The sequence below is a fragment of the Bos taurus genome, chromosome 10, assembly GCF_002263795.3.
Source record: "Bos taurus isolate L1 Dominette 01449 registration number 42190680 breed Hereford chromosome 10, ARS-UCD2.0, whole genome shotgun sequence".
Taxonomy (NCBI): Eukaryota; Metazoa; Chordata; class Mammalia; order Artiodactyla; family Bovidae; genus Bos; species Bos taurus.
The window spans coordinates 61,787,235-61,813,392 of record NC_037337.1 but is presented as its reverse complement, the minus strand read 5'-3'; the positions used below and the strand labels follow the sequence as shown (position 1 = coordinate 61,813,392).

The 26,158-nt window shown below is 39.6% G+C and overlaps 1 protein-coding gene and 1 long non-coding RNA gene across 4 annotated transcripts in view; one reads left to right on the top strand and one right to left on the bottom strand.

Moving 5' to 3' along the window:
* The window catches only part of FBN1 (fibrillin 1), a 264,664-nt gene that overhangs the window by 105,775 nt on the left and 132,731 nt on the right, over positions 1-26,158 (bottom strand). For all 3 annotated transcript variants that reach the window (XM_015473179.3, XM_059890186.1, NM_174053.2), the window contains 9 exon segments: positions 25,642-25,767; positions 19,143-19,301; positions 14,381-14,560; positions 13,637-13,777; positions 11,521-11,640; positions 8,117-8,242; positions 6,240-6,362; positions 3,007-3,129; positions 1,796-1,948 (listed from right to left, as the gene is read on the bottom strand). In XM_015473179.3, the coding sequence (XP_015328665.1) occupies positions 1,796-1,948; positions 3,007-3,129; positions 6,240-6,362; positions 8,117-8,242; positions 11,521-11,640; positions 13,637-13,777; positions 14,381-14,560; positions 19,143-19,301; positions 25,642-25,767 (1,251 nt within the window).
* Positions 4,779-9,700, top strand: LOC112448492 (uncharacterized). Its single transcript, XR_003036867.2, has 2 exons — positions 4,779-4,869; positions 9,566-9,700. It is a non-coding gene; the product is annotated as an uncharacterized lncRNA (long non-coding RNA).

Genomic DNA, 26,158 nt, shown 5'->3' with positions numbered 1-26,158 from the left:
TTCTAAAACTCCCCCTCTCTCCTGAAATAAGGGACATCCTACGTTTTGATCCTTCATTATTTGGCATTTTCATTTATCAAAGAGGTGGAGAAACCAAACTGAATGGAACCATTTCCACAAGCAGACCACTTTTGTGTAAATTCATTCAAATATAAAACAGAAGCTAGTGGAACTAAGCTTCAAATGTGACTGTCTTTAAGCTTTAACGCTTAAAGAAATCTGCTCTTTGGGTCATCTGATTATAAATCTACCTCTTTCCCATGTATCACAAGAATTCTTTGAAGATGTACTTGGTCCAGAGGAAAATGTAAAAACAGAGAAATGTATGCACCAAGGGTCCTGGATTCTAAGTTTTGGGTATTCTGTTCATTCAAGACATGAACAAATCACCTCCATTCTTGTGTACTAGGTTTCAGGATACTCATCTACCTTGTAAATTCAAAATAGGCAAGGAAACTACTTTGAAAAGTTAAAGCAACATACAAATGAATAATATTAATAAAACACTACTATCAAGTTACATGGAAGTATCTTTTTAGATAGAATTACATTTGTATATTATATAACCAAAGTATTGTTGCAAACATGCATTTCATTGATTAGTAATCATATAGTTAATGATAATTTGTATATTATTCACCAGGCAAAGCAGTCATCCGAAATAAAGCTTGCTTTCTTTAACTGGCATTCCCCCAATTTAAAGACTTTAAAAGTCTTCCACTTCACTTTGTCTAACTTCTTATAACAGATTTTAATTGCTGTCTGATTTCAAATAATAACATTCTCATAATGGCGAATGCTTAAAAATTGTGAGTTCATCTTTAATTGATAGTATCTAGGCCAGAAATAAACTAACTGTATCTCACATGTAAATCAACCAGTCAGAGCTATGTGTTTTCAATATTAGGACTTACTCTATTTTAGGACATTAGATGCCAACAGCCAAGGTACCTTAAAATTACGTTCAAATGTTGACAGTCTATTGCTTTCATTTCGATAAACTATTTTTGCCTTATAAATAGAAATAATTTACAACTGGAGAGGATCTTCTGGATTATCTAGGACAATTCATTTTCAGATTAAAAGGCCAAGGAATCCTTTTCCATATTATTCAATTTTATAATTGTTTACTAACGTAAACCATCTCAAATCCTTTTGAAATTAGGTAAGAAAATTTCCTAAATAAACAAAAATTCACCAAAAAACCTGAACCCTCCAATTAAGTAATTTGCCTGCCTGTGGCTGGAGAGCAGAATTCTGACTCACTGACCAGTTTTCTTTTCACTAAGCTGTGTCACTTCGAATTGAGAAAAATACTTTTTCCCTAGAGTGGAATAAAATCATTTAGGGAACGCACACCTAAGTCAACATGAAGGATTTGAAAAAAATTCACAAATGGACTTTTGGAAAAAAGTTGGAAACAGTCAAGTAATCTGAAAATTATTTATTTTTACACTCTGTAAAATTCTGCTTTTGTAATAGCTCCTGCAAAATGTAACACTGTGAAACAACTTTAGAAAACAAGGTACGTTGCATGTACCCTAAAGAACATGAATATTACCGAGCTGGAGAAATTCAGACGGGAAGCATAAATGTGCAGCCTAATCCAGATGATAGCTGAGTTGGTGGGTAATGTGTGATCAAAGCCTGACCAGCCCTTTTCAAGACCCCTGCAAGGTATGTGAGGTACCTGTAGAGTATCATGTAATCTTTCCCCGTAACTTCCATAAATACAAAGACTGAAGATGGGGGCAGAAGGCTGGCAGTACTAGGGCATCCCCATGACACAACATACCTGAATTCTGTGAAGGACATGGTTGGCAAGGTTCCCCGAAAGCATACTCAGTGCTGGCACAACAGCATTCAGACTTGGTAACAGCACCAAACAAGGGTTTGACACACTGGCCTCTTTTGTATCCACCATAGCATGTGCTCCGCATGTGTGTGTCTGAACAGGAAGAAGCATCTGTCATCACACTATCATTTCCAACAGACGAGAACCCCCCAGGTTAAAGTTGAAGCTGGCTTTATTTAGCCATTGTCACTGTTCTTACTCACAGAGAATGCCTCTGGTATTAGGCCTCAATAGAAAACAAAACAAATTCTTCAGCTTCCAAGCACTGGAAACCAATTACTAGAGGCTTCTAGTTTTCTAGGGACTATTATGGTTTAGCCACTGTGAAATCCTTAAGGGCTAGGATTATACCTCACTCACTGTTTTCTTCCCCAGGCTTGTACAGAGAAGGCAGTTAATAAATGATGAATGAATGAGGGATGATCATTCAATTTCACCACATGATAAACAAGATTTTTATTAGAAATACAGCCCACTCCAACATAATCATACAATTATTGAGTATCTGAATTAGATGTGCTTTCAAAAAGGAGGATGTTTGATCTGTAAAATTATATAAATCTTAGATATTGGTCTAACTAAGCAGTGTCATCTTTACCACCAGGAGGGGATTTCCAGCTATGACCAATCTTTTCCCAGTTCAAAGGGGATTGGGAAAAATTCCCTTTCTTAAGAATAATTTGGATAAAATTTGTATCTATTTATTAACAAATCAGAAATGTCTTATAAAGCCACAAAAAACTATTATCATATAAGTTCCTGGATCATCTATATCCTCTTTGGAATTCTCTACCTCCCTTTGGACATTCAGTTCCTTAGATGAAAATGAAATGTTCATCGTGAGATAATTAGGGACATATAGGTCAATCCAAAGACCATTATCAGCAAAGGAGGGCTGGAGAAAACTGAGGACAACTAGGACAAGGAAGAAGGAGAGGTGTGGAGTCCTTTGGTTTTCATTTATCTCAGCTCATCTTTCTATCCCTTGAATTAATATTCACTTTATAAGGAAAAAAACTGACCCCGTTGGTCTGTTGCCCACAGATATTAACTGTATCATACCTGCTGCAGTAGAGAACATTTGCCATTGGTTGATTTTACTGACAGGAGGTGGATCTCTATAGTACATCTAGTTATGGCCGTGATCTTACCAACACACACACGTCCGTCCAGACCCACGGCCAGTCCAGGAAAGCATTCACATCGGTAGGAGCCATCAGTGTTGACGCAACGCCCATTCATGCAGATCCCAGGTGTTTCACACTCATTAATATCTGTGGTGGGGAGAAGCACTTATTAAAAATGAAGTCACTTCATCTAAAACCATAATGTGCTTACAAGTCTAAGACTTGAAAATAGAGAAGGTTTACAATAATGTGCAGCATCAACAATAAAAGCTCAATGAGATGCATTTCATTTTCCTTGGAGGAAAGAGGAACGAAAACTGAGAGATAAACTGTCTGAGTTTATTTCTTTTCCATATAAAGCTATTTCAATAACATTCTCCTGAGATTTTTTTTTAATCCAAAATAAGAATCATAAAGCAAAAACAGAATTGGAAGAAGAAGGAAAGTGACAGCTAAAAGACAAAGGGTCTTGTGTAATGTTTCACATGGCAGTTCTTCCAGGACTGTCAGAAATCTAGCTTGATAATAAACTGCATCTTTGACCTGGGCAGGAAGCTTCTCCTTTTGGCATCCAACACGCAGACTGGTGTCCATTCCAGTTATCACTCATGCCTTAACTCACGCTTTAAATCTCTGGGACAATTAGAAAGGCATAAGGAGACACAGAACTAAAGCCTAGATGGAACACCATAAAAAAGGAACAGAAAATGAATATAGATGATTTTGATGACCGTTCCAAGCCAACAACAGCAGTGTAAGCAAATGGAACCCAGCAAAGAAAAATCTCTCTTACACATTACAAATATTTTACAGGATCATATGTGTATATTAGGGAGGTCTGGTAAAAGACTTTATTGGGCACATATTAATAATAGCAGATATTTTCCCCCTCAATATGGGGAAGTAGAAATGATACCAAAATTCTGTTTTGGAAAACATATAACACTTAGAAACAAGGCATTTTATAACAACTCCGTTTATAATATACAACGAGTATATGTGAATATTTCCTTTCTTCTGACCTTAAAAAGGCAAATTGAGACTGAAACACCTCTGCGTTTTACTCAGCTTGTGTTATTTGGCACAAAATACATTCAGATGGTCCAAGATTCCGTGTACAGATTGTATTTTAAAACAGCAGTTATATTTAAATACATGAACTCGAATTGGTTCAGTTATTCAGGTCACTTTTTTGTTCAAATTGAGATCTACAGTAAAGCATGGTGACTACAGCCTGAAAAGTAACACAATGTCTTTTTACTGGGGACAGAGATGGAATGGGGATCCAGAGAGCATTGCTCAGAGTGAGCGGCCTCAACCTTCAGAGAGTGATCAAGGGAGGCTGGTCATCAGATTAGTCAACTGTAGAGATTAAATTAGCATTGTTCATTCAGCTTTGAACAGTCACAGCTTTGGGGAATCAGAACCAAGTCCTTAGCACTCAGAGAAAATCTTACTTAGTGATATCAAGAGAAAAATTATGGAAAAGAAATAACAGCATATAAGAAATTTCTTTCCTTTTTCTTCCTTTGTTCTTATTACAGTACATGCATTCCATTTACTCTATATATCAAAATAAAGAAGACATAGGGAAGAATAGGAAGCATTCTTCCCTTCTCTTTCTAGCTCTGTTTCTTAAGCTAGAATGGTAAAGTCAGAGCAGAACTTTTAATCACCAGGCACTTTCAAATGAATGGAACAATCCGTTTATCAATAAGACACTAGTTCACTAATTGCAAACAGTTGCAAAACCTAGTTTCACCTATGAGGTCATAATGTGCTCTGAAACAGTTACATCAGCATCATCTACTGGCCTCCCTGAAGAGGCTGTGGCCTGGGTCACTGGCAGCCTGTAGGCATCGAAAGGGAATCTTAGCAAGCTCCAAGGTAAGAGGAGTGTGTGTTCTCAAAAAAGGTCTGTTCACAAAGGGGCTTTCACATTTCCTTGTGTTATTTTATTTGGAAGCCTAGTTCCAAATATTCCAGCAATCATTCCCTTCCCCTTTCTTTCTCACTTGTACAGCACTTAATCTAACAATCTGGTGCTTTGTTGTATGCTGTCTTAATATTTCCATGTGTTAATCTTGTCTTCCTGACTATAAGCTCCTCCCGACACATAGCTCAAAAGTACAGAAATTTCTAATTTTTAAAAAAAGAAAAAAGTTTCTCTTGCTGTGAAGGCAGATTTGCACACTATTAAGAGCCACTGATGTGAAGGTCATAGAGAATGTAGGTAAACAACCAGGGGCTAGAAGCTCTTTCAAGCCTAGAGAAAATACACATCATGCAGAAGACTTAGTAAACACAAGGCTTTCTACCATAACATCTTTACCAAAGCTGCCCACCAGGGGCACTCAGAGAAGCACCATACAACTTGCTCCTGCCTTCTCAATCTTGAATCGCTTGACACTCTACACTTATACATCTGAAGCTACAAGCAGAAGGCTTTGAATGCATGCCGTATTTTAGCAGATTTCCTGGACCTGTTTTGAGTATGGTGTTCCTTGAGAGTCTGGTTCCAACTCAGATCTTGGACACACATGCAATAGTTACTCATCCTTAACTACATTAGGCAGGAGACACCAAGCACAAACTTATCTCTGATGACTTTGCTCAGGACCTCAATGTTCAACAGCACAAACAAAAATTTTCATTTTCCTTCACTACCTGGAGCAAAAAGATATTCCAAAAGTTACAGAACTAAACAATGGTTCCTGGTTCCTTTATTTCTTCTGTTTTATCTTATTTTCCCTTTTTGCTTAATGTGACTTGATAAAGTTTAAATAAGTTGTGTTTCTTAAAATATTTTGAGGCAATTACTAAGAGATCATGGTAGTAACTGTCTACAATATTTTGTTCAGTGAAGATACAAGAGGTGGCAAATGACAGCCATCAAGAAGCCAACTGCAATTATTCCTCAACTACAAGGAAGTGATGGAACTCAGCTTATGCAATAAGATGCTCACGGCTGTTGGTAGTCCAAATGAAAGTTCAGCTTCTCATTAATTTTCTATGGAGCCTGAGATTCTTTTGAGAAGACACCAAAACACTCTTTCTGAAATAAGAACAGCTTTCTGAGTATAAACCGTAGCTCTCTGGATGGCTTAACTTAAGAAGAAGTTCCAGTCAGGTTTACTAATCCAGAACTAATGGTACTATAAATGGGGAGAATTAATAGGGAAATGTGGTAGCTTTAAGCAATGTAGAGAGGAGAAAAAACAGGTGAAGAATATGACTGAGAGTTTCATAGCACAAACCTTTACAATAACGCCCATCTGATGCCAGCTGAAATCCAGGTTTGCAAATACATTTGAAACTGCCATCTTCGTTGATACACATTCCATTAAGGCACATATTCCTTATGCTGCATTCATCCATATCTGAAAAATAGAGAAGATGTATTGTCTTAACAACCAGATAAGTAAGCTTACAAAGGAAGCCAATCTGGATCAATATAATTTTATTTCTTCACATATCTCTACTTCTTGTTATTATTGTCTAAGGTTAATTTTCATCCAAATTATAGCATACAAAGAGAAGAGTGACATATGAAACATGAATTTAAGTTCTCAATTTTTGACCTGTGTTTGCAAACTATAGGCCTAAACTATAGGACGTGGATATATATATACACATATGGGCTTCCCGGGCGGTGCTAGTGGTAAAGACACAAAAGATGCGGGTTCTGTCCCTGGGTTGGGAAGATCTCCTGGAGGACAGCATGGCAACCCATGCCAGTACTCTTGCCTGGAGAATCCCATGGACAGACAAGCCTGGTGGTCTACAGTCCATAAAGTCGCAAAAAGTTGGACATGACTGAAGCGACTTAGAAAGAATGCATATATACATATATATGTATACACAAACATATACAGATTATGAAATATATATGTATATATGTATACACATATGTATATATATTACATTCATGTAGAATTATATAAATATGAATTTTCATATAAATACTGGGTTGGCCAAAAAATTCACCTTACAGAAAAACCTGAACAAACTCTTTGGCCAACCCAGTATATATATTTAGAGATTCATATAACTTCTAATATACTGAAAATAAAAACAAAATCAAAATTAAGAATGATGAAATTTGAAATGTATTTAGGCTACTTCCTGATTCTTTGAAAAGGAGAAACCAGAGAACTGCTTGTAGTTTGCATTTTAATAGGGGTAGGATTTTTAAAATGCAAGACAATTATAGAGCACAGCCATGACAGCTAACCCTTAGGATCCCTTGATCATGGGATATTTCTTGAAATTCATCAATATGCTGTTTGATTTAACATTGCAGCTCTTAGGAGGCACTTGCTCTTCTAGACACAGTGTGTTTTCACTTACAGGCTTTAGTCAGACCAAAGTAATTTATGATTTTTTCTTTTTTAAACAAGATTCTATCCCAACTGAGAATTTTGGCATTAAGTCTTTGAATTGAATCACTGAGATAATATTCTGCCAAAAATGTTTCTAAGAACAATTTTGAAATTCTTTTAATGTATGAATAGATTCTTGGGGTCTTTCCCAAAGACGTTGGGAAAGATGATAAGGAGCATTCTTCATTTTTTGCTAAAGGTCTAAGAAGTAGAAACTCATCAGTAATTGTCATATTCTCAATTTCAGAAAAAATAGGCAGAGGAAAAGACAGAATGAAAAAGCCCAACTCAAAGTCAGGTGATTAATTCAACAGGCAATATGAAGGCTGACTCTCAATCATCAATATTTCTCTCAAATTTTACATTTTCAGATACTCATTAGTAATATTTCATTGCTACACACTTTAAACAAAAGACTTTTAAGTGACTGAAGAATGCATGATATTAGGTGTGTTCTATTTTTTTTAATGTACAAATTCTGTTTAAAATTCATAAATAATGATTTATGCTATAGAAGTTTCATCATTAGGAATCTTTGAAAAGCAAGCTTGGCTCCTATATTTAAAATGTTACTTGACTCACACAAAAATGAATTAAAGGAATTAATACTATTGAAAACTTAGGTTTCCTCCCAGATAACCACAGGTGAATATATACCTTTTACTAAGTATTTGACCTTGTCTTGTTAAAGGTTTTTGGTACTGAAACTGCACCGGAAAAAGCCAAATAACATTATTATTACATTGTATTACCTTCACAGTTCTTCCCATCTCGTGTGACGTGAAATCCTGCATTACACACACAATGGAAACTGCCATCCGTGTTGATACAACGTCCATTATTACAGATACGGCCATTCTGTAAACATTCATCAATGTCTAAAAAGAAAGAGTTAAAAAGAAAGAAATAGCTTTATTTAGGGGATTTAAAATTATTTTACTGCTCCTTCTCACCATCTCCAAACTCATGATCTTAGTCTTGGGTTTCAGTTACTAAATAACATCCTTTAACATAAATTCAGAATTAAACAACATGAAATATAATTAGGATGACTAATAAAAGTTTGAAAGACATACAAAAGAAAAGATGCTGACATAATAGCATTCAATTTAACTCTAATTTCTAATAAGACTCCCTAAATCTCAATTCTGTAAACAAAATAGGTTCTTCTGTATCATTTCCTAGCTAATTTAATGAGCCAGAATATATCATTATTTACAGTGAGCTTTGGCCGATGTCTTTTAAGACATGATCAAAAAGGCAAATCTGATGATAGCTATATCAGAATAATTAAACAGAAATGCCATTTAAAAAAAAACAGTTAAAAAACTTAATTCCATCTGAAAACTATCAATCATTTGGCTCTTAAATGTCTATCTTCCTTATGGCAATTCTGGTCCAAATACAGTTTTGTTTATAAATTCCTAGTCTCTTTTATAACTTTATGAGTATTCTGTCTACCAAACAAAATATTGGTACTTCGGGGATATTTTCCGTTTTTTTCTTTTGTGTTTAAAAATTATGCCAAATTAAATAACAGAGCAGGATACAAAAGTGTTAAAAATGACAATAATTCAAACAACCTGCATCTGATCTCGCATTTAAAGATTAATAATTAACGTAAAGTGGACAACAAGGTACCCTGGATTATCTATTCCCCTCAGTTTCCAGGCTACATGCCTGGATGAACATCAAAGGGGATGAACACAAACCATCCTGTTTACCGAGCACATAACCTATGCCAGGGCTTATTCCCCAGGAGACAGAGGCCAGGGCGCTGAGCAGAGCTGGATGGGAGCAGACCTCTCCACGCTGAGTGGGGGCCACGTGTCCCTGGGTATAAGTGCTCTAAAAGTCCTCTGGGCGACAAGAATGTGCACTCATGGCATACTGGTTATTCTGACTGTCTATCCTGTGTCTGCACGGTGTCTTGTGGTTGACCCTCAGACGCACTTTCTTTCTGGGCAGATCCAGCAGTGGTTTCCACACGAGTCATTGGACTAGCTGAGGCAGTCTGGGCTTTCCTTCTGTCTGATCTTTGTGCCAACAACCTACAATAGTTTTCTCTCTCATTTATTTCTTAATCCTTACTAAAATCTGACTCGCTCCATACTCTAAAAAAAAATAGTAAAAAGCCACATATTCTTCAGCAGACTTTTTTTTTTTAAAGATTTTATAATCTACTTTTTTTTTTTTTTAAGGATTCTGTAATCTATGGAGGCCCAAGGATAAAATAAACAGGATAAAGAGTTCAGCTTTTTCTCTCCTCGCTAATTTGAAAATGCTATCGGGGCTCCGCTGCCTTACAAAAATAAATGAAAAGCTTGCCATTCAAAGTCTCGTCTGTGTTTCTGTATGTTTCTACTGTCCCCTTCTGTTCAGTTCCTCCTGTCCTCCTTCTCAGCTGAGTATACAGCCTTTCTGACCATTCTGTGACCACTGTCATCTATCTCCAAATGTGAGCATGTTATCAACTTCTCGTGTTTGAGATAAACTTAGCACTAGCTCTTAAAGAACACAGTACTAGAGGCTTTTAGGTCATCCTCAGTCTCTAATAAATTAAGTCTCAGACTGATGACAGTAACATGCACCTACATTCGGTGGTTCCCGCCCTAGAAGAGTGCTTTCAATAACGTCTTCTATTTGCTTATTTAACAGTGCTGTCTTCTGAAACACTGGTTTCAGCTTATTTTCCACTATTGAAAAATGCCTAATATACTGTGTGTATGCACTGATTATTTTAAACATAAGTCATAAAGAAGGACCTAAGCTCAGTTAAAAATTCAAACTATACTTGTAATTCAGTAAGTAGACCATTAATAGAAATATTAACAGGTTCAAATGTTGTACTCCAGGTTTTTCTGCTCAAAATTGCCATTTATAAGTAGTGTACTAAGATACACTGATGGCAAGAAATCTCTAAGTCAGAACCAAATTCAAAGATTTTGAAAAGAGTCACTAATAAAAAAAAAAAACAGACTTGTATGTCTTCAACTCATATAAAGAACTTTTTGCTAAAAGAGGCAAATAAAATTAACTCATTAATGGCTGACAAATTTTTAAAGCAATACAAACTTCCTTATATTTCCCTGTATTTAATTTCAACAGAGAATTTTCTTGCCTTTATCTGCCTTTACTTGATCAATGATAATAGATCATTCTGCACCAAATTTATAGAGATATAGATATTTGAGTCCCCTGAAGTGGGAAGCACATCTTAATTATTTCTATCTCAGAAACTCAGTATAACATTGCTATATTTTAAATGGATAACCAACAAGGACCTACTGTATAGCACAGGGAACTCTGCTCAATGTTATGTGGCAGCCTGGATGGGAGAGGAGTTTGGGGAAGAATGGATACATGTATATGTATGGCTGAGTCCCTGAGCTGTCCACCTAAAACTCACATCGTTAATTCGTTATACTACAATACAAAATAAAACATTAAAACAAATAAAAAAGAAACTCAGTACATCAAAGTCATCTAAGATGACTTTTGGGTGGATTAATAAGTCAACTACTATACAAAACTGAAGGCGAATTTTTATGAGGAAACTTTACAGCAGGGCTTCTCCAACTTTAACACTTGTAAGAATCCCTGGAAGATCGTGTTCAAATGCTGATTTGGATTCAGCAGGTCTCAAGTGGGGCTTTAGTCAGTGCATGTCCAACCTACCCCTAGCCGATGCTACTGCTGACGACACAAATCAGCAGCAAGAACTTACAGGCATTTCTTATCCTTCAGGCCTTTCCATTCAGCAACTAATTGCAGAAAATTTCACCTGGAAGTTTCCTCTGCTTTTCTGTCAACAAAGGACAACCCTATTCCCTAGCTTTCTGATTAAAATTTAAGAGACAATAGTGATAAGGCAAAAAAAAAAGGGGGGGGGTGGGAGAGGTTGGTAAAAAGAAGATATTCCCATAGGCACAGAAGCATCTTTTAAAAAAACTGGAATGTTTGCCAGATTTTATGATGTAACATAAAATTATGATGTAACATAATTCGGAGAAACAATATGTGGAATTAAGTGCAAAAGGCAATGGGAGTATCTTAGTCTCTCCAGGCAAGGGTTATTTGAGCTCCATGGAATTCCTCCAAAGCAAACTCCTTACTTAGCATACACGTCCTCATGCCAAGCTCAGACTGAACGTACCTCGGCACTCTGTCCGCGTGAGTGTGCTCTGATAACCAGGTCGGCACTGACAGGTGTAAGAGCCCTGCGTGTTAATACACTCGCCACCAGCACAAGGGTTCTTCTCACATTCATCAACATCTGCAAAGCACAGTATATTTTAGTAATAAGTTAGATGCCCATAACTCTAAGACCATTTTGTTGGTTTCCTTTATATGTTAAAACACTTTCAAGAAATAAATAGCGTAATGGAAGGTTCCTTTTTCTTTCCACTACAGTAACGGTGTCACCAGCCACTTGAAGACTTGGTAGGGTTGAGCAGTTAAAGTGTATTATTTTCCTGTGTCATTCTTCAGAGTAAAATGCCAAATAGTAGCAACCCAACACTCCAAGCTAATAAACATTTTCTCTTCCCTGGGTCTGGTCTAAGGGAATCAAACAGACTAACATTTCAGAAGTGGCTCCTGGGTAGGATTCCAAGTGTCTCTTGAAACTCGTTACTTCAATAAAAAGAAGGCCCAACCATATTCAAGCATTCCTTTCTGAGTTGCTTTAAGAGTATTACAACAAACCATGAGCTATCGCAGTTTGAAGAACACATCTCACCCACCATTGAGGATGCTACCACGGCCACCTTGTCCCCAGACAGGCTCTCACTAGTTTTATAGTCATTTAGAGCTACCAGTATACTTACAGATAAACTGGCTTTTATTCCTCTGTAAAGATGAGGAGGATAAGGCTTATGGAAGATAACCCACTTGTCTGAAGTCACAAGCTTCTTGTGGCAGATTCAGGTCTGATCTCAACCCTGAGCTAGATGTTCCCTCTCCCACCTAGCTCTGGAAGACCTCTAAGGATTGAAGCATTCTCTCCTCGTGGGCTACTTAAAAGGGCTTTTGAAAACATTTTATTCTTGCGTTAGATTTCCTTCCTTCACTAACTTCATTGCCTTGTCAACAACTTAAAATTCCTTGCTTCAGTCTTTAACGACTAGCTAGACATAGTTGGCGAGTTATTCATTCAAATTAGTAACATATGCAAAGTTTCATAATTTGGGGGTATTTTTAATGCTTTGTTTTAATGGTCAGGCTTCAATACGATGTCTTAAGTTAGAGTTACCAGCAATGCCTTGAATTCGTTTTACAATGAAAGTTAAAAGCCACTATAGTAGGCATAGGATTTTCCTGGTGGCTCAGTGGTAAAGAATCTGCTGGTCAATGCAGGAGATTGGCTTTGATCTGTGAGTCAGGAAGATCAGCTGAAGAAGGAAATGGCAACCCACTCCAGTATTCTTGCCTGGGGAATCCCATGGACAGAGGAGACTGGTGGGCTACAGTCCATGGTGTCGCAAGAGTCGGACTCGTCTTAGCAACTAAACAACAAGAAACAACAGTAGGCATAAGAATGCCCCCACAAACATGTTCATGTCCTAATCCCCAGAACCTGTGCAATACGCTACATGGCAAGGGGAGTTAAGTTAAGCTACTAGTTGGTAGAATATCCATTCCTCCTGAAATACACAGCTGTGCTGTGCTGGGCTGTGCTTAGTCACTCAGTTGTGTCCGACTCTTTGTGACCCCATGGACTATAGCCTACCAGGTTCCTCTGTCCATAAGGATTCTCCAGCAAATAATACTGGAGTGGGTTGCCATGCCCTTCTCCAGGGATCTTTCCAACCCAGGAATCGAACCCAGGTCTCCCACATTGCAGGCAGATTCTTTACCAACTAAGCCCCCAGGGAAGCCCAAAATACAGCTGGGTCCAGTGTAATCACAAAGATACTTAAACGTGAAGGAGAGTATTAGAAGAGAGAACCAGAGAGTTAGAGAGAAATTTAAAGAAGCCACACTGCTGGCTTTGAAGATAAAGAAACAGCCCTTGGGCCAAGGAAACAGGCAGAGACTTGGATTCTCTCCAAGAGCCTCCATAAGGAACATAGCCCTGCCGATACCTTGATTTTAGCCCAGTAAGAACTATGTCAGACTTCTAACCTATAGAAACATAAGATAATAAATCTGTGCTGATTTAAAGGCACTAAGTTTGAGGCAATCTGTTACAGCAGCCATAGAAAACCTATCCAGTCATGGAGCAGAGCTGCAGCAGCCCCTCAGTGCCAGCCCAGTAGTTCATCACGTACCAATGCACTCCCCACGGAGGTCCAGCTGGAATCCTTTGTTGCACTCACACCGGTAGCTCCCGGGGGTTGGGATGCAGCGTCCATTTTGACAGAGATAGCGAAAGAGCTGGCAGTAATCAGTGACGTTGACTGGCAGCACCCCTAAAAGAACAGCATGAGACCCCATTAAAATTATTTAAAATTAGAGCATCTTTCATCAGCACCGAATTCTGTAATAACAGGGAAGATGCTGAACCTTAAAGGAAGGAGGACACTCGCTGGGCAAAGTTTATCTGGTACCAACAGAGAGTGTTTCCATTCCTGCCTACAGAGAGTACCTGTGCATCCCAGCACATGCAGCCAGGTACTGCAGCCCAGCAGTGGCCTGCTCCTCTGCCCGCTTCTCCCTCCACCCCCCTGCCTCATGTTCAAGCCACCAGTTGGCGGGAAAAGCTTAATATTTAACTACTTGCAAAATTGCTTTGCATGATATGTAACCCAAAGTGTAATTTTACACCTCCCCTCTATGAATCAGATTCAAATCTCTCCCACAATATCAATAACAAAAGGATGCTAATTTCTGGAGAATATGAAACTGTCCATTTTCCTCTATGCAATAGGCCAGTTGAGAACTTTATACATGAGACTGTGTAAATGAAATATTTAAGAATTCTAAATTTAATGACTTAAGCAGCATAAACAATGACAACAAAATTAACCTAATTAATGCAAGAAAAGTGACTGGATGACTTTTTGAATTCTTACTTGGTGGTTCCCGCGATGGATACGGATATTCCACTGGTGGTCGAGGGATCATGATTTGAGGCCCAGGAGGAAAGCCAGGAGGGACAGGCTGAACGGGAGGAACGGGGCCAAGGGGTGGAGGAGGATATCCTGGCCTCTCGGGAATTACCATAGGGACGGAGCACAGCTTGTTGAAATCCTCTGGAAAAAACAATGCAATAGCTGAGCTACAGCATATGTCACAGGCCCATGGGACTCACCCTTACTGTTTAAAGGAATTCTGAATAAAACTGATCCACAAATGATATAGGTCAACTGAAGAAAAGGCAAAAAGCCAACAGACTTCATTCCCATCCTAATACCTAGAGTAGCAACCACAACCACACAGCAACTTACCATCATAAGTCTTTACCTATGTCAAAACTGACCTCGAGGTAGAAAAGAGTAAGATGCCATGATCTCCACCCAGTCTTCCCACCCATGGCTCCCACAGGGCTCTAAAGAACACGTGATTTATTTGATGTACATTGGAAAGCTGCTGCTGGTCTTTAGTGGGGATGAGGCATGATCAGATGAACATTTTCAGAAGATCATTCTCATTGGATCTGGAGAAGGTACCAGAGAGAGACAAGGCTGCTGCAGAAGACCAAAGGCAAGACAAGGATGGCTGGACCGGGGAGCTAATGATGGAACCGGACAGAAGTAACCACATTTGAAGCATATTTAGAGATAAGATCAATGGATTGTGCTCAGGGAAGGAGTAAATGTCAGTAAATAAGGGAATAGGAAATCATAGGAAAGTCATAGCTGAGGAGAACAGGAAATCAGGAGTCAGTTGTAGTTTTCCACTTGAGAAACAAGGTTGACGTTGGTGCCGTCTGCTGAGATGGGAAAAACTGTGATGGGGGCAGGTTTGGTGAATAGAAGCCAAAAGCTGAACAGATGAATTCTGAGATATCAGACATCCACATGGAGATGTCATATAGCAGTTTTATAAGAGAGTTTGAAGCCTAGAGAACAAGTCAGGGCTGCTGCTAAGTTTGGGGGTTATCAGTGGTCATGGGGATGGGTGAGCTCCCATGAGGAAGGTGTGGAAAGTGAAGAGAAGGGAGTAAGGAGACAGAGCCCTGATGAATACCTATTTGTAAAAGACAAAAAAGTGACAGAGAAGAAACAGCCCACGGGGCAGAAGGAGCATCAAGGGTGATGATCAACTGTCTCCCCTATGACTGCACATACAGACTCATTCCTTCTTTCCACCATGCCAGTCCTTTATTAGAATAAATCATGTTTAGACTTGTGGCACATTTCAGGGGGTGGGGGGAGCAGGGAGGGAGACTTCCAAACTGGTTATTTTTAAGCAGGATTCAAGTTTTGAGAAGGGTATTTACTTAACTATCCATTTTCATGTTTCCTACAAATAGCCATATTTTGTCATAGTTCACTTCAAAAAGTAAACTATATAACTTTTAAATTTTCTTTTTTCCCCTCTTTCCAGGATGTTGATGATTGTATTACCTCTGTCACACAGGAGTTCTCCCATAGATACGTTCCACGCTACCTTCACCCATTAATAGAAATTAGGCTAGCATTTTTACTTTCCTTGTGGACTAAAATCTGACTTATTCAATGACACAGTAATATGTCTTACTGAAATGTATGCATATTTCAACCTCATTGGACATATTGTCCATTAACAGTTGGCTAAACATACCTAGCTACCATGTACTTTGTTGTTATTTTCTGATCCATTACTGAAACTTTTTCAATTATATCTGACATTTCCAACTCAGATTAAGTTTATGTTTTCAGAGAATTCTCCTACTGCATTATTGATCTGGAATTTTAATCCACAGAGATTCAGTAATGCCTGACTGTATTTGGAAAGGATTTATATGTTGTTTATGCTTCCCTGAATCAGAATGCTACAATCCCTGTTTTCAAATCACAGTGATCTTTATTATAGAATTATTACCTGGATGTGCCATATCTATCATTTCCTGGCTACCTGCTTTCTTACAACTTTCTACCTAAGACTGTGCAGCATTTTAACCAAGGATCATACCTAACTCACAATTAATTCCTACTCTCAGCCTTACCTGGAAAATTGCACACAAGAGGAATTTATTAACTATGATAGATTTAGTTGAATTGCAATTGTACTTAGCTTCCAAGAACCAATCAATCTTCTTTTTTAAGGATCTTTTAGGATTCCTATAAAAGAAGTTGGATAGCTTATCAGCATTCCTGCTAATTTGGTTATATTATTTTAGAGTGTGTCAGTCGCTCAGTCATGTCCGACTCTTTGTGACCCCGTGGACTATAGCCTGCCAGGTTCTTCTGTCCATGGGAATTCTCCAGGTAAGAATACTGGAGTGGGTTGCCATTCCCTTCTCCAGGGGATCTTCTCTATCCAGGGATTAAACCTGGGTCTCCACCATCGCAGGCAGATTCTTTACCACTGAGGCACCAGGGAAGCCCAAGCATGCCATTAAATTCATCTTAACCTCTCCACGATAGTATATCAGTCTGGGTTCTGTACTTTTTCCTACTTTAGGAACTTTCCATTGAGCCCCTTTACATTCAGAATCAGCAACATGGGGCTAATTTTGTTCAACTGATGTCCATCTTTTCTATCTGTATTTAACTTGGAGATGAAACCGATTATTTTTTTTTAAGTGAAAAGCTGACCAATCTGAAATAATCCTTCTTATGTTATCATTCTTCATGAATTAAGAACCTAGAGCTCTGTGGTATTGGTAGGGAACATCTGAACAAACAAACAGCAAACACACATATCTACCTGAAAACTAGTTTGCCCTATCCATTTGCTCTACTCCGAGCCTATCTTGGGGTTGTACATCTTTCAGTGGTACCCCTGAGAGAGCAGCTCCCTGGAAAGTCACAGAGGGGTACCAGGCCTTCTGCTCCCTGTGGCCTAAAGTAAGTCTTCAGGCACATACGCCTACTCTAGTCCTCCTCCTACTATTCAAGGCCTGATCGAGACAGGAAAGAATTCACATCCATGCTGCTGATTCCTAAGTTAACATATATATTTAAAAAGCAATTCTCCTGATATCCATGCTGTATGTCTTAGTGGAAAGTCATGTCTTCTAAACAGTGATCTACTATATGGTCCCCCTAATGAACTAAGGAGGCAGCATTATATTTTTAGGCTGTAGACAGTCAAAATATATGGCAATACATAGCTTATTATATGTTAAAATACATTGAAAAGACTTTCTTGCTTTTTTAATCCATATATTCTCAATAATAATATATATATATATATAATATATATCCATATATTCTCAATAATAAACAGAAATTTAAAAATAACAGCTGTGAGCAGGTCTATAATCCATGATCTTGGGGCATTCATAGTCTGTGAATAGCACACTCTGAAGTATTTCATTAACTCTGCATTCATCCATTCTCATATTGATTTTCTCTCCTAAAATTTCCTGATTGAAACACACTTTCAGGAACCAGACTGAGAAGAAACTATAACCCCAGTTTTTACTTACAACTGGTGGGAAAGATGTCACCTAATAAGTTGTACACTACCCGAATGCCTCCTATCAGGAAGTTTTTGCCAAGTACTGGTGAAGTGTTGAAAAAGCAGAAGGAATGTGGCACTGTAATAATGACTGAGACCCCCCAGTGAAATTTATCAGCTAGCAAAAAAGTAATATAGGAACACAGATGGGCCCAAAGCTGAGCAGATGGTATCTGTATCATAGCAACAGTACAAACCTAGAGCACTGAGCTAGAAGGCAGCACTTCCCGCTGCAGTTATCTTGGGATGTGTGTGGATTGGGTCATATCTGAGTGGGAGCTTAACCAACAAGAGGGCATACAACAGGTAGAGGTGGCAGGGGTGAGGAGTGGGGAGTAAGGACCTGAACTGAGGAGAAGTTTAAGAAGAAAGGATGCTTGAGTTGAGAAATGCACAGGCTGGGTTCAAGGAAAGCTGAATTATATAATAAAGCTACTACAAAGAACAAGAATTAAAAGATGAACTGGGATCAGATTTGGAGACTTTTCGGCTAAAAAGTAAAATTTGATTTTCAAGAAATGGAGTGACTTGGACCACTAGATAAGCCTGAGTTTACACTGAGAAAAATTTTGTGGATATCTTTCTCTACATTTTCCCCAGACACAACTTTTTAAAACTGAATTTCCGTTGAGTTAGGCTTTGGAAAATGTTCTGTGGCAGCTGTGGACTTCACAGAGACCAGGTAGGAGGCTACTCAAATAGTCCAGATGAGAGAAAATGAGCTTTACATGGAAATGAATAAGACATGGAAGAGGAATCAAAGCAAAACAAACAAACAAAAAAATCAATAGGACTACTTGGCAAGGAAGAAGAGGGGAGTGTCAAATATTACGGCAGGAAGAAATTTATATCCACAATAACTCACCTGAAAGGCTCTGAATGAGTTGACTCTTATTCTAGTGAGCTTTTGAGCACTACACAAGAACCGAAAGAAATACATGAGGATAAGGAAGAGCCAGTTCTTCCAGACTGGTCAGGTTGCTAGCCAGTGGATATTCGCAAGCTAAGTAAGATTCTAAGTACCTGAGAACAGTGTCATGTGTACAGACCTCTGTGTTTCCCCTGTTCACTACCTGGGGAAATTTCTCTGAAGGTCCTCTCTCTTATTTTCTGAAATCTTATTCACTTACCCCGGTTTCCACTAGAACTGCAGCATGCACGTTATCACTAGGGCTTGCAGGGGTTGAGATGAGATGCTCTGTGGATAAACGGAAGGGCTCTTACCAGTTGCTCTGATGGGACACATCTCGGGGGCGACCGTGACCCCGGGAGACCAGCACCGGCCGACGTCACAGCAGCACTGCATCTTGGTGATGGACTGTGGCAGCTGGTTAGAACAGCGCCCATTTGCCAGAGCCGTGTAACAGTATCCTGGGCGGACATCTGAGAAGACAAAGAAACCCCCACACACGCGTCACTGAGATCAAACTTAGGGAAGACTCTCTCCTGCCCCCACAGCTCCACATTTCCCTCTGGGGCTGGGGTGGGGTGAACAGACTGACGGAAGCAGCAGTGCCCTGGAAGGGAAGCTGTGCGCCCTGCACGGGAACAATGCTCCCGTTCCTCTGTTCCTCTGGCTCACACCTTCTGCCCCTAGGGCTGGGGCGCTTGGCCCAAGTCCCGCATTCCATCCCCAAGGTGGGGACGAATGATTATAACCATATGGACCATCGGAAGAGAGAGATGAAGAAAATCCCTGGCGGTGACATAATCATGTCTCTATACTGAAGGGAGGCTGTGTTGTCCTTTCTTTCAAACCACTTAATTTGAGCCATTTTAGGCAAATGTTGATACAAATCTATTTTAAAACAATATGAAGTCTGCATGATAGTCTACATTTCTAAAAGATCTTATTTTTCAGTCTGAAACTTGTCTTGAAACTTCAGTCAGACTTGTGAGATTGTTTTTTTGAAAAGGAATGAGCCACTTTGCAGTCAGATCCAACACTTGTTAGGTAAGATTTCCTTTGGTCCTGAGGCCCTAACAGATTTGATAAGGCACTAATGATATACAAGTTCAAAATGTACACAGTTGCAAGTTCTTAGTGCTAAAGGATACAATAATTCTTAAAGGAATTAAAAGTTTATTTTGGCAGAAAGCTATCTTCTCAAAGCAACAGAGGAAGATGTTTCTATCACTTTTAAAAAAGATTTATTTATGGCTGTGCCGGGTCTTCGTTGCTGTGCCGGGCTTTCTCTAGCTGTGCACAGTGGGGGTTAATCTTTGTCGTGGTATGTGCGCTTCTCATTGCAGTTGTTCTCTTACTGTGGAGCACAGGCTCTAGGCACACAGGCTTCAGTACTGGCAGCTCACGGGCTCTAGAGCACAGTCTCAGCACACAGGCTTAGTTGCTCCGCAGCATGAGTGATCATCCCGGATCAGGGATCAAACCGATGTTCCTTGAATTGGCAGGCAGATTCTTTACCACTGAGCCACCAGGAAAGCCTATATATATATATGTATATACATATATATATACACATATACATATATATACACATACATACATATATATAGGCTGTATATATATATATAGGATGTGTGTATATAAATATATATATACACACATCAGTTTTACAGGGTTACATCATGTCTGACTGTTGTGACAACACTGACACACTGACGTACAACTCTGAGCTACCAGAAAAGAGCCCATGACAAAGGAAAAACCTAACTGTTCCACAACCCTTTGAGGTCATGCCATGGAGTAGCAGAGGCAGGGAGCCAACTGCAGAACACCTTGATCTGTCATATGTTAGGGGTATACCTCTCCAAGTAAAACGTATCTCTGTACAGTTCTATAAAATAAACTTTTGAAATGTAACCAATATTTTAAATGTAGAGTCGGACACGACTGAGCGACTGAACTGAACTGAACCAGTATTTTGTCATATGAAGGAATACAACTGGGAAATCCTTTTGTAAGGTGAAGAATTTGTTTATAGTAAAAAAACCTGTCCCGATGTTTCCTGTAAGTCTGCACATCAACCATCATTTGATCAGAGAGGATCAGACCCATAATTGCTTTCATCTACATCATTCTTGATAGCATATTGAAAAGCAGAGACATTACTTTGCCAACAAAGGTCCGTCTAGTCAAGGTTATGGTTTTTCTAGTGGTCATGTATGGATGTGAGAGTTGGACTGTGAAGAAGGCTGAGCGCTTTTGAACTGTGATGTTGGAGTCCCTTGGACTGCAAGGAGATCCAACCAGTCCATTCTAAAGGAGATCAGCCCTGGGATTTCTTTGGAAGGAATGATGCTAAAGCTAAAACTCCAGTACTTTGGCCACCTCATGCGAAGAGTTGACTGATTGGAAAAGACTCTGATGCTGGGAGGGCTTTGGGGCAGGAGGAGAAGGGGATGGCAGAGGATGAGATGGCTGGATGGCATCACTGACTCGATGGACGTGAGTTTGAGTGAACTCCAGGAGTTGGTGATGGACAGGGAGGCCTGGCGTGCTGCAATTCATGGGGTCGCAATGAGTCGGACACGACTGAGTGACTGACATCACTCTTGAAAACACAAAGCCTTAAAATCTTACAGGTTGCAATAAATTAATGAAAGACAAGGAAAAAACCAAGGCTAACTTTGAAACACTTAAATTATTAATGTCAAGTGAAGATGGCTACAACAAACCTAGACAAATCATTAAGAGAAAAGTGTGGGTCAGCTTTAAAGGATATGAGATTATTTCTAAAAAGTACTTAAAACCACTAGCATGTATGAGTATGCTTTCCAGAAATTTTTTGTGGTCCCGGCTCCTGCACCTTTGGTCAGACAAACAGTCTCAGCAAAGAGGCAGAACAAGTTTGATCCAGGGTAAATGAATGGAGAGGGGAGTGAAGACAAAGAATGCTCTGTGGAGATATGGGTGGCATCTCCCCTAGGAAGAAGGGGGAGAAACAGAACTTCCTGCTTCCTAATTTGCATTGCCTTAAAGCCACTAATACATCATATACTTCAGGATTAATATTTTGGGCATGAAAGCCAAAGACTGTTAAGAATGGGAAGAGATGTTCAAAAACTGGCTTATATCCCAGCTTCAAGTGAATTTGGTGGTCAAAACCCAGTATAAACACTTGACCAAAATTTGTATATACAATTTTCAGTGTGGGCTATCTTTCAGAGCAAAACTGAGACCTACAGCTGCCAACTGCAAACTCCTAATGAGCTAATGTCTATTATTTTGCAAATTATCTATGATATTATTTTACTGCCCAGATGGCTGACTTATATGATAAATCAGTTGGTCAGAGGCTTTTGAACAAAATGGTGAATGCTGAGGCTGGAACAATTACCAACCACATTTGGGTTGCTGGCAGGTCCTGATTTATACATGGTACCTGCATCTACAATAATCATTTTACTAGTTTTTCTTTCTTTTTATTTTGAAGGAGGGGTTCTGTTAAGAGAATACACATTCACATAACTTATAACTGTAAAGAAAACCAATGGGAAGATTTGTGAAAAGCAGAAACCATTCAGAGGGAACTAACCGTTGGACACACCAGCCTGAAGTTTTGTCATCAGATGGCAGTGCCAAAGGATCTGGTGCTAGGTCACTTTGCCCAGAGGATATGGGGTGGCTTTAAAGTAATCTAAAGATTTATAGGAATTGGAACTGAGGGGAAAGAGTGGTAAGATTTGGAGGAGGTAAAGGGAGGTTGACTTCCCTGGTGGCTCAGATGGCAAAGAATCTGCCTGCAATGCAGGAGACTGGGGTTCAATTGCTGGGAGTTGGGAAGATCCCCTGGAGAAAAGGGAGGCTGGAGGAACTGTAGACCTGGCCAAGACACTTGGCAGAAGAGGAGAAGGAAACTTTCTTCTTTTCTCTACTTCTGAATCACCTGGCCTTACTCTCCGAACCCAGAAATCACATTACATCAAAACAAATATATGATGGATTAAATGTGTGTTTGCAGGTCATCCTAGCCTGTCAACAGGTTTCTCCTCACCAATCATTAACACTAGTGTGGCCAACCGGGAGCTAGGAGCTGTGAGGCCCATGCTAGGTACACAGCATCTTAAGACTCCTAGGAATTGATGAGACGGAACACAGTAATATGAAAAGACAACCCTACGAAAAGTACTATAAAGTGCCAAAGGAAGATCACAGAGCAAAATGCAATAAGACTGCAGTATCTTTCAGGACAAAGGGAGAGTTGGGACTGGTGAGACCTGAGAGTTGCTGAACATGATAACAGAAGGTAACAGGTAGAATCAGATCAGATGAGTCGCTCAGTCGTGTCCGACTCTTTGCGACCCCATGAAACGCAGCACGCCATGGTTCAAAGAGATGTCTAAGGAAGATACTACACTCCATGATCTATACATGGGCTTTCCTACTGGTTAGATTTACTAATTCCAAGCAACCAACTTGCCAACAAACCTTGGATTTGTTCATAAGTTGGAGACTATACATATTTTCTTGTCACTGGGGATAATTTTAGGGGTCTTTGTGGTTTACCAAGGCAGGAAACATCAGCAGTAGAGAAGGCAGAAATGTCATTGGGATCATTCTATACAGCAAGTTGCTAATTCTGGGTACCATGTGGTTCCAAGGAGGCAGAAACGGTGCTTGCCTAGGGGCATGGCAAGCAAAGGCTTACTGCATCCGGTGTTCATTTGGGAGGGGTCAGAAGCAGTGGGCAGGGTCTGGACTGTGAACTCAGCCCAAGTCGGAATATGAGCTCCTTCATTTATTAACTGCTTAAACAACTAGACCAAATTATTTATCTAAATTTTGTAAACCTTGGCTTTTCCCCTTCTACAGTACTGTTTTGAACATTAAGTCACATAATTTCCATAAAATACTTCACACCTAGGAGGTGACCCAGGAATCCTAGTTCCCTCCTTTCGTAAAAAAAAGTTAGTGTGCATATATCAGGCAGAAAGGAAAGAACTTTAAAAATGCAAACTCCCTGATATGTAAATGTGTTAAAATGATTAAAGCTAATCTTTTTAATGCCATTTGCGCTCTTTGAAGGTTAACAACAACAAAAAAAGTCTACCTATTATCTGGCCAGGAAAGAACTTCTGCTAAGCATATGCCCTGGAGGTCATGTGCTCATTGTATGGGGAGAAATAGGAGCTACACGATCTGTACTTGCCATCCTTTTATGCAATTCCAAGATCTATGGATAGATTCTGGAAAACTAGGCCATCCAGGCACCACGACCATCGTTTCTAAGAAAAACCCAGATATGCTTCCCTCATGAGTTGATCTTATTCAAATGTCAACTGGGAGACTGCCCTCAGCTTTTATTATGTGTGACTAACTAAAAAGGAATTTAGGATTTTGGTGCAATTCTGTTTTGGTCTGAAATTCGTGGCCTGCGGTGAGGATGTGAAGCTGTCTTTGAAATTTTGAGCCAGAAACAAACATCAAACGATAGCATTCATTTTTCTCCAGGGCCTTTCACCACAGGCTTCCTACCTTTGCCCTTATAATAAGAAATTACTTATGTCGATATTCAAATACTTACTGAGTGCCTACCACATGTCAGGACTTGTGCTGAGAACCACCACCAGGAACATAAGGATAGCAGTTAGTGTTTCTTAAGGAGAACTATCTTTTTCATTACAGAGATAAAAACACTTAGAAACACAGAATTTCCCTATAAAACCATGTATAATAAGTGTATCCTTAGGTTTGGGATGGGGGGAGAAATCACTTTCAGGTAAGCTGATCTGGGACACCTTCAAAGACAGAGAATCTGAGGAGAAGTTGAAAGAAGGCTAGAGTTGGGGGGTATATCCTGAGTGTTGCAACATGAATGAAGGAATTGCTATGAATGGCCCATTTTGGGATGAGAAGGGGAGACTATGATGACAAGTCTGAAGGTGGGAAGGGGTCAGAGAGTGCAGCTCCGTCACTACTGGGCTGTGCATTCTTGAACTCTAACTTTATTCGAGAATACTGGACTTTGAAGGAAGTCTCAGCAACTATTAAATCCAGCAACTGTCAAATCTCTCTCTCTCTTTCTTTCTTTTTTTTTTTTTTTTACAGCAGAACCTCTTGTTTAATTGATGTTTTACATGGAAGCCTAACACCCATCCAGATAAAAGGAAAATTGCCTAGCATGTGTTTATGGGGGTGGGGGTGGCAGGAAACTTTTCCACTCAGCCTGCCCCTTTTTTCCTGCCCCCTCGCCCATCCTAGCAATCCTAGAGGGCTATGCAGCCCCATGAAGATTCCGTGGGACATAAATTGAAAACCACTAATTACCAAATCCTAGTGGAAAACTACCAGAGGTTCTTGAGCAAGAGAGTTATTTAATCAAAGCATCATTTTAGGAAGATAAATCTAAGAAGGTGGATTGTAGGGAAACCACAAAGCATGGATAGCAATGAAGAGATTACTGCAAAACTTCCGACCTGAATTAACATAGGTCCCAGGAAATGACTGAAGGTGGGGCTAAAGAGAGAGAAGTGTCGAGGATGGCTTCCAGGTCTGACAGTCACATCGCTGCAAAGTTAATTTCACATTGAGTATATCTGTAGGGTCTCCTGGACTATCTCTTTATGGGAGGTAGAAATTTCAAAGCAAGACTGCAGGCGCCTCTGTTCTTTAAGAGAATAGTCAACTATTTAATAGATCTTCATGAAAGTACATTTTACTTCAAGTAAGGATATGGAGCTCCCTTGACAAGCTGTTTAGGATGATGTTTCTTACAGATCTGATTTAGAGAAACTGCATGCTGTTTATAATCACACCTACCTATGCATCTGGTACCGTCTGGAGAGGTGTAAAAACCAGGGGGACATTTGCAAAAGTAACTGCTGACTGTGTTCGTACATTCGCCCCCATCACAGATTCCAGGAATAGTGCTACATTCGTCAATATCTGGAATGAAAAGAAGAGCTTCAGTATTCTTAGGACACAGTATAAAACCGTCCACCATTCCAAGAATTCAGAGTTTAAGTCTTGTCAAATCGTGTCCCCAGAAACAGTGATCTTTATAGAATAAAAGCTGCCTGTACTTATTCAATCACCCAGTCATGTCCAACTCTTTGCGACCCCATGGACTGCAGCACGCCAGGCCTCTCTGTCCTTCACCATCTCCTGGAGTTTGCCCAAGTTCATGTGCATTGCATCAGTGATGCTGTCGAACCATCTCATCTTCTGACACCCTCTTCTCCTTCTGCCCTCAATCTTTCCCAGCACCACGAGGGAAACAAAAGAAAACAAAAATCTGCCCGTGGAATTGTTAGTTCAAAGTCAGGGTGCTTCTTAT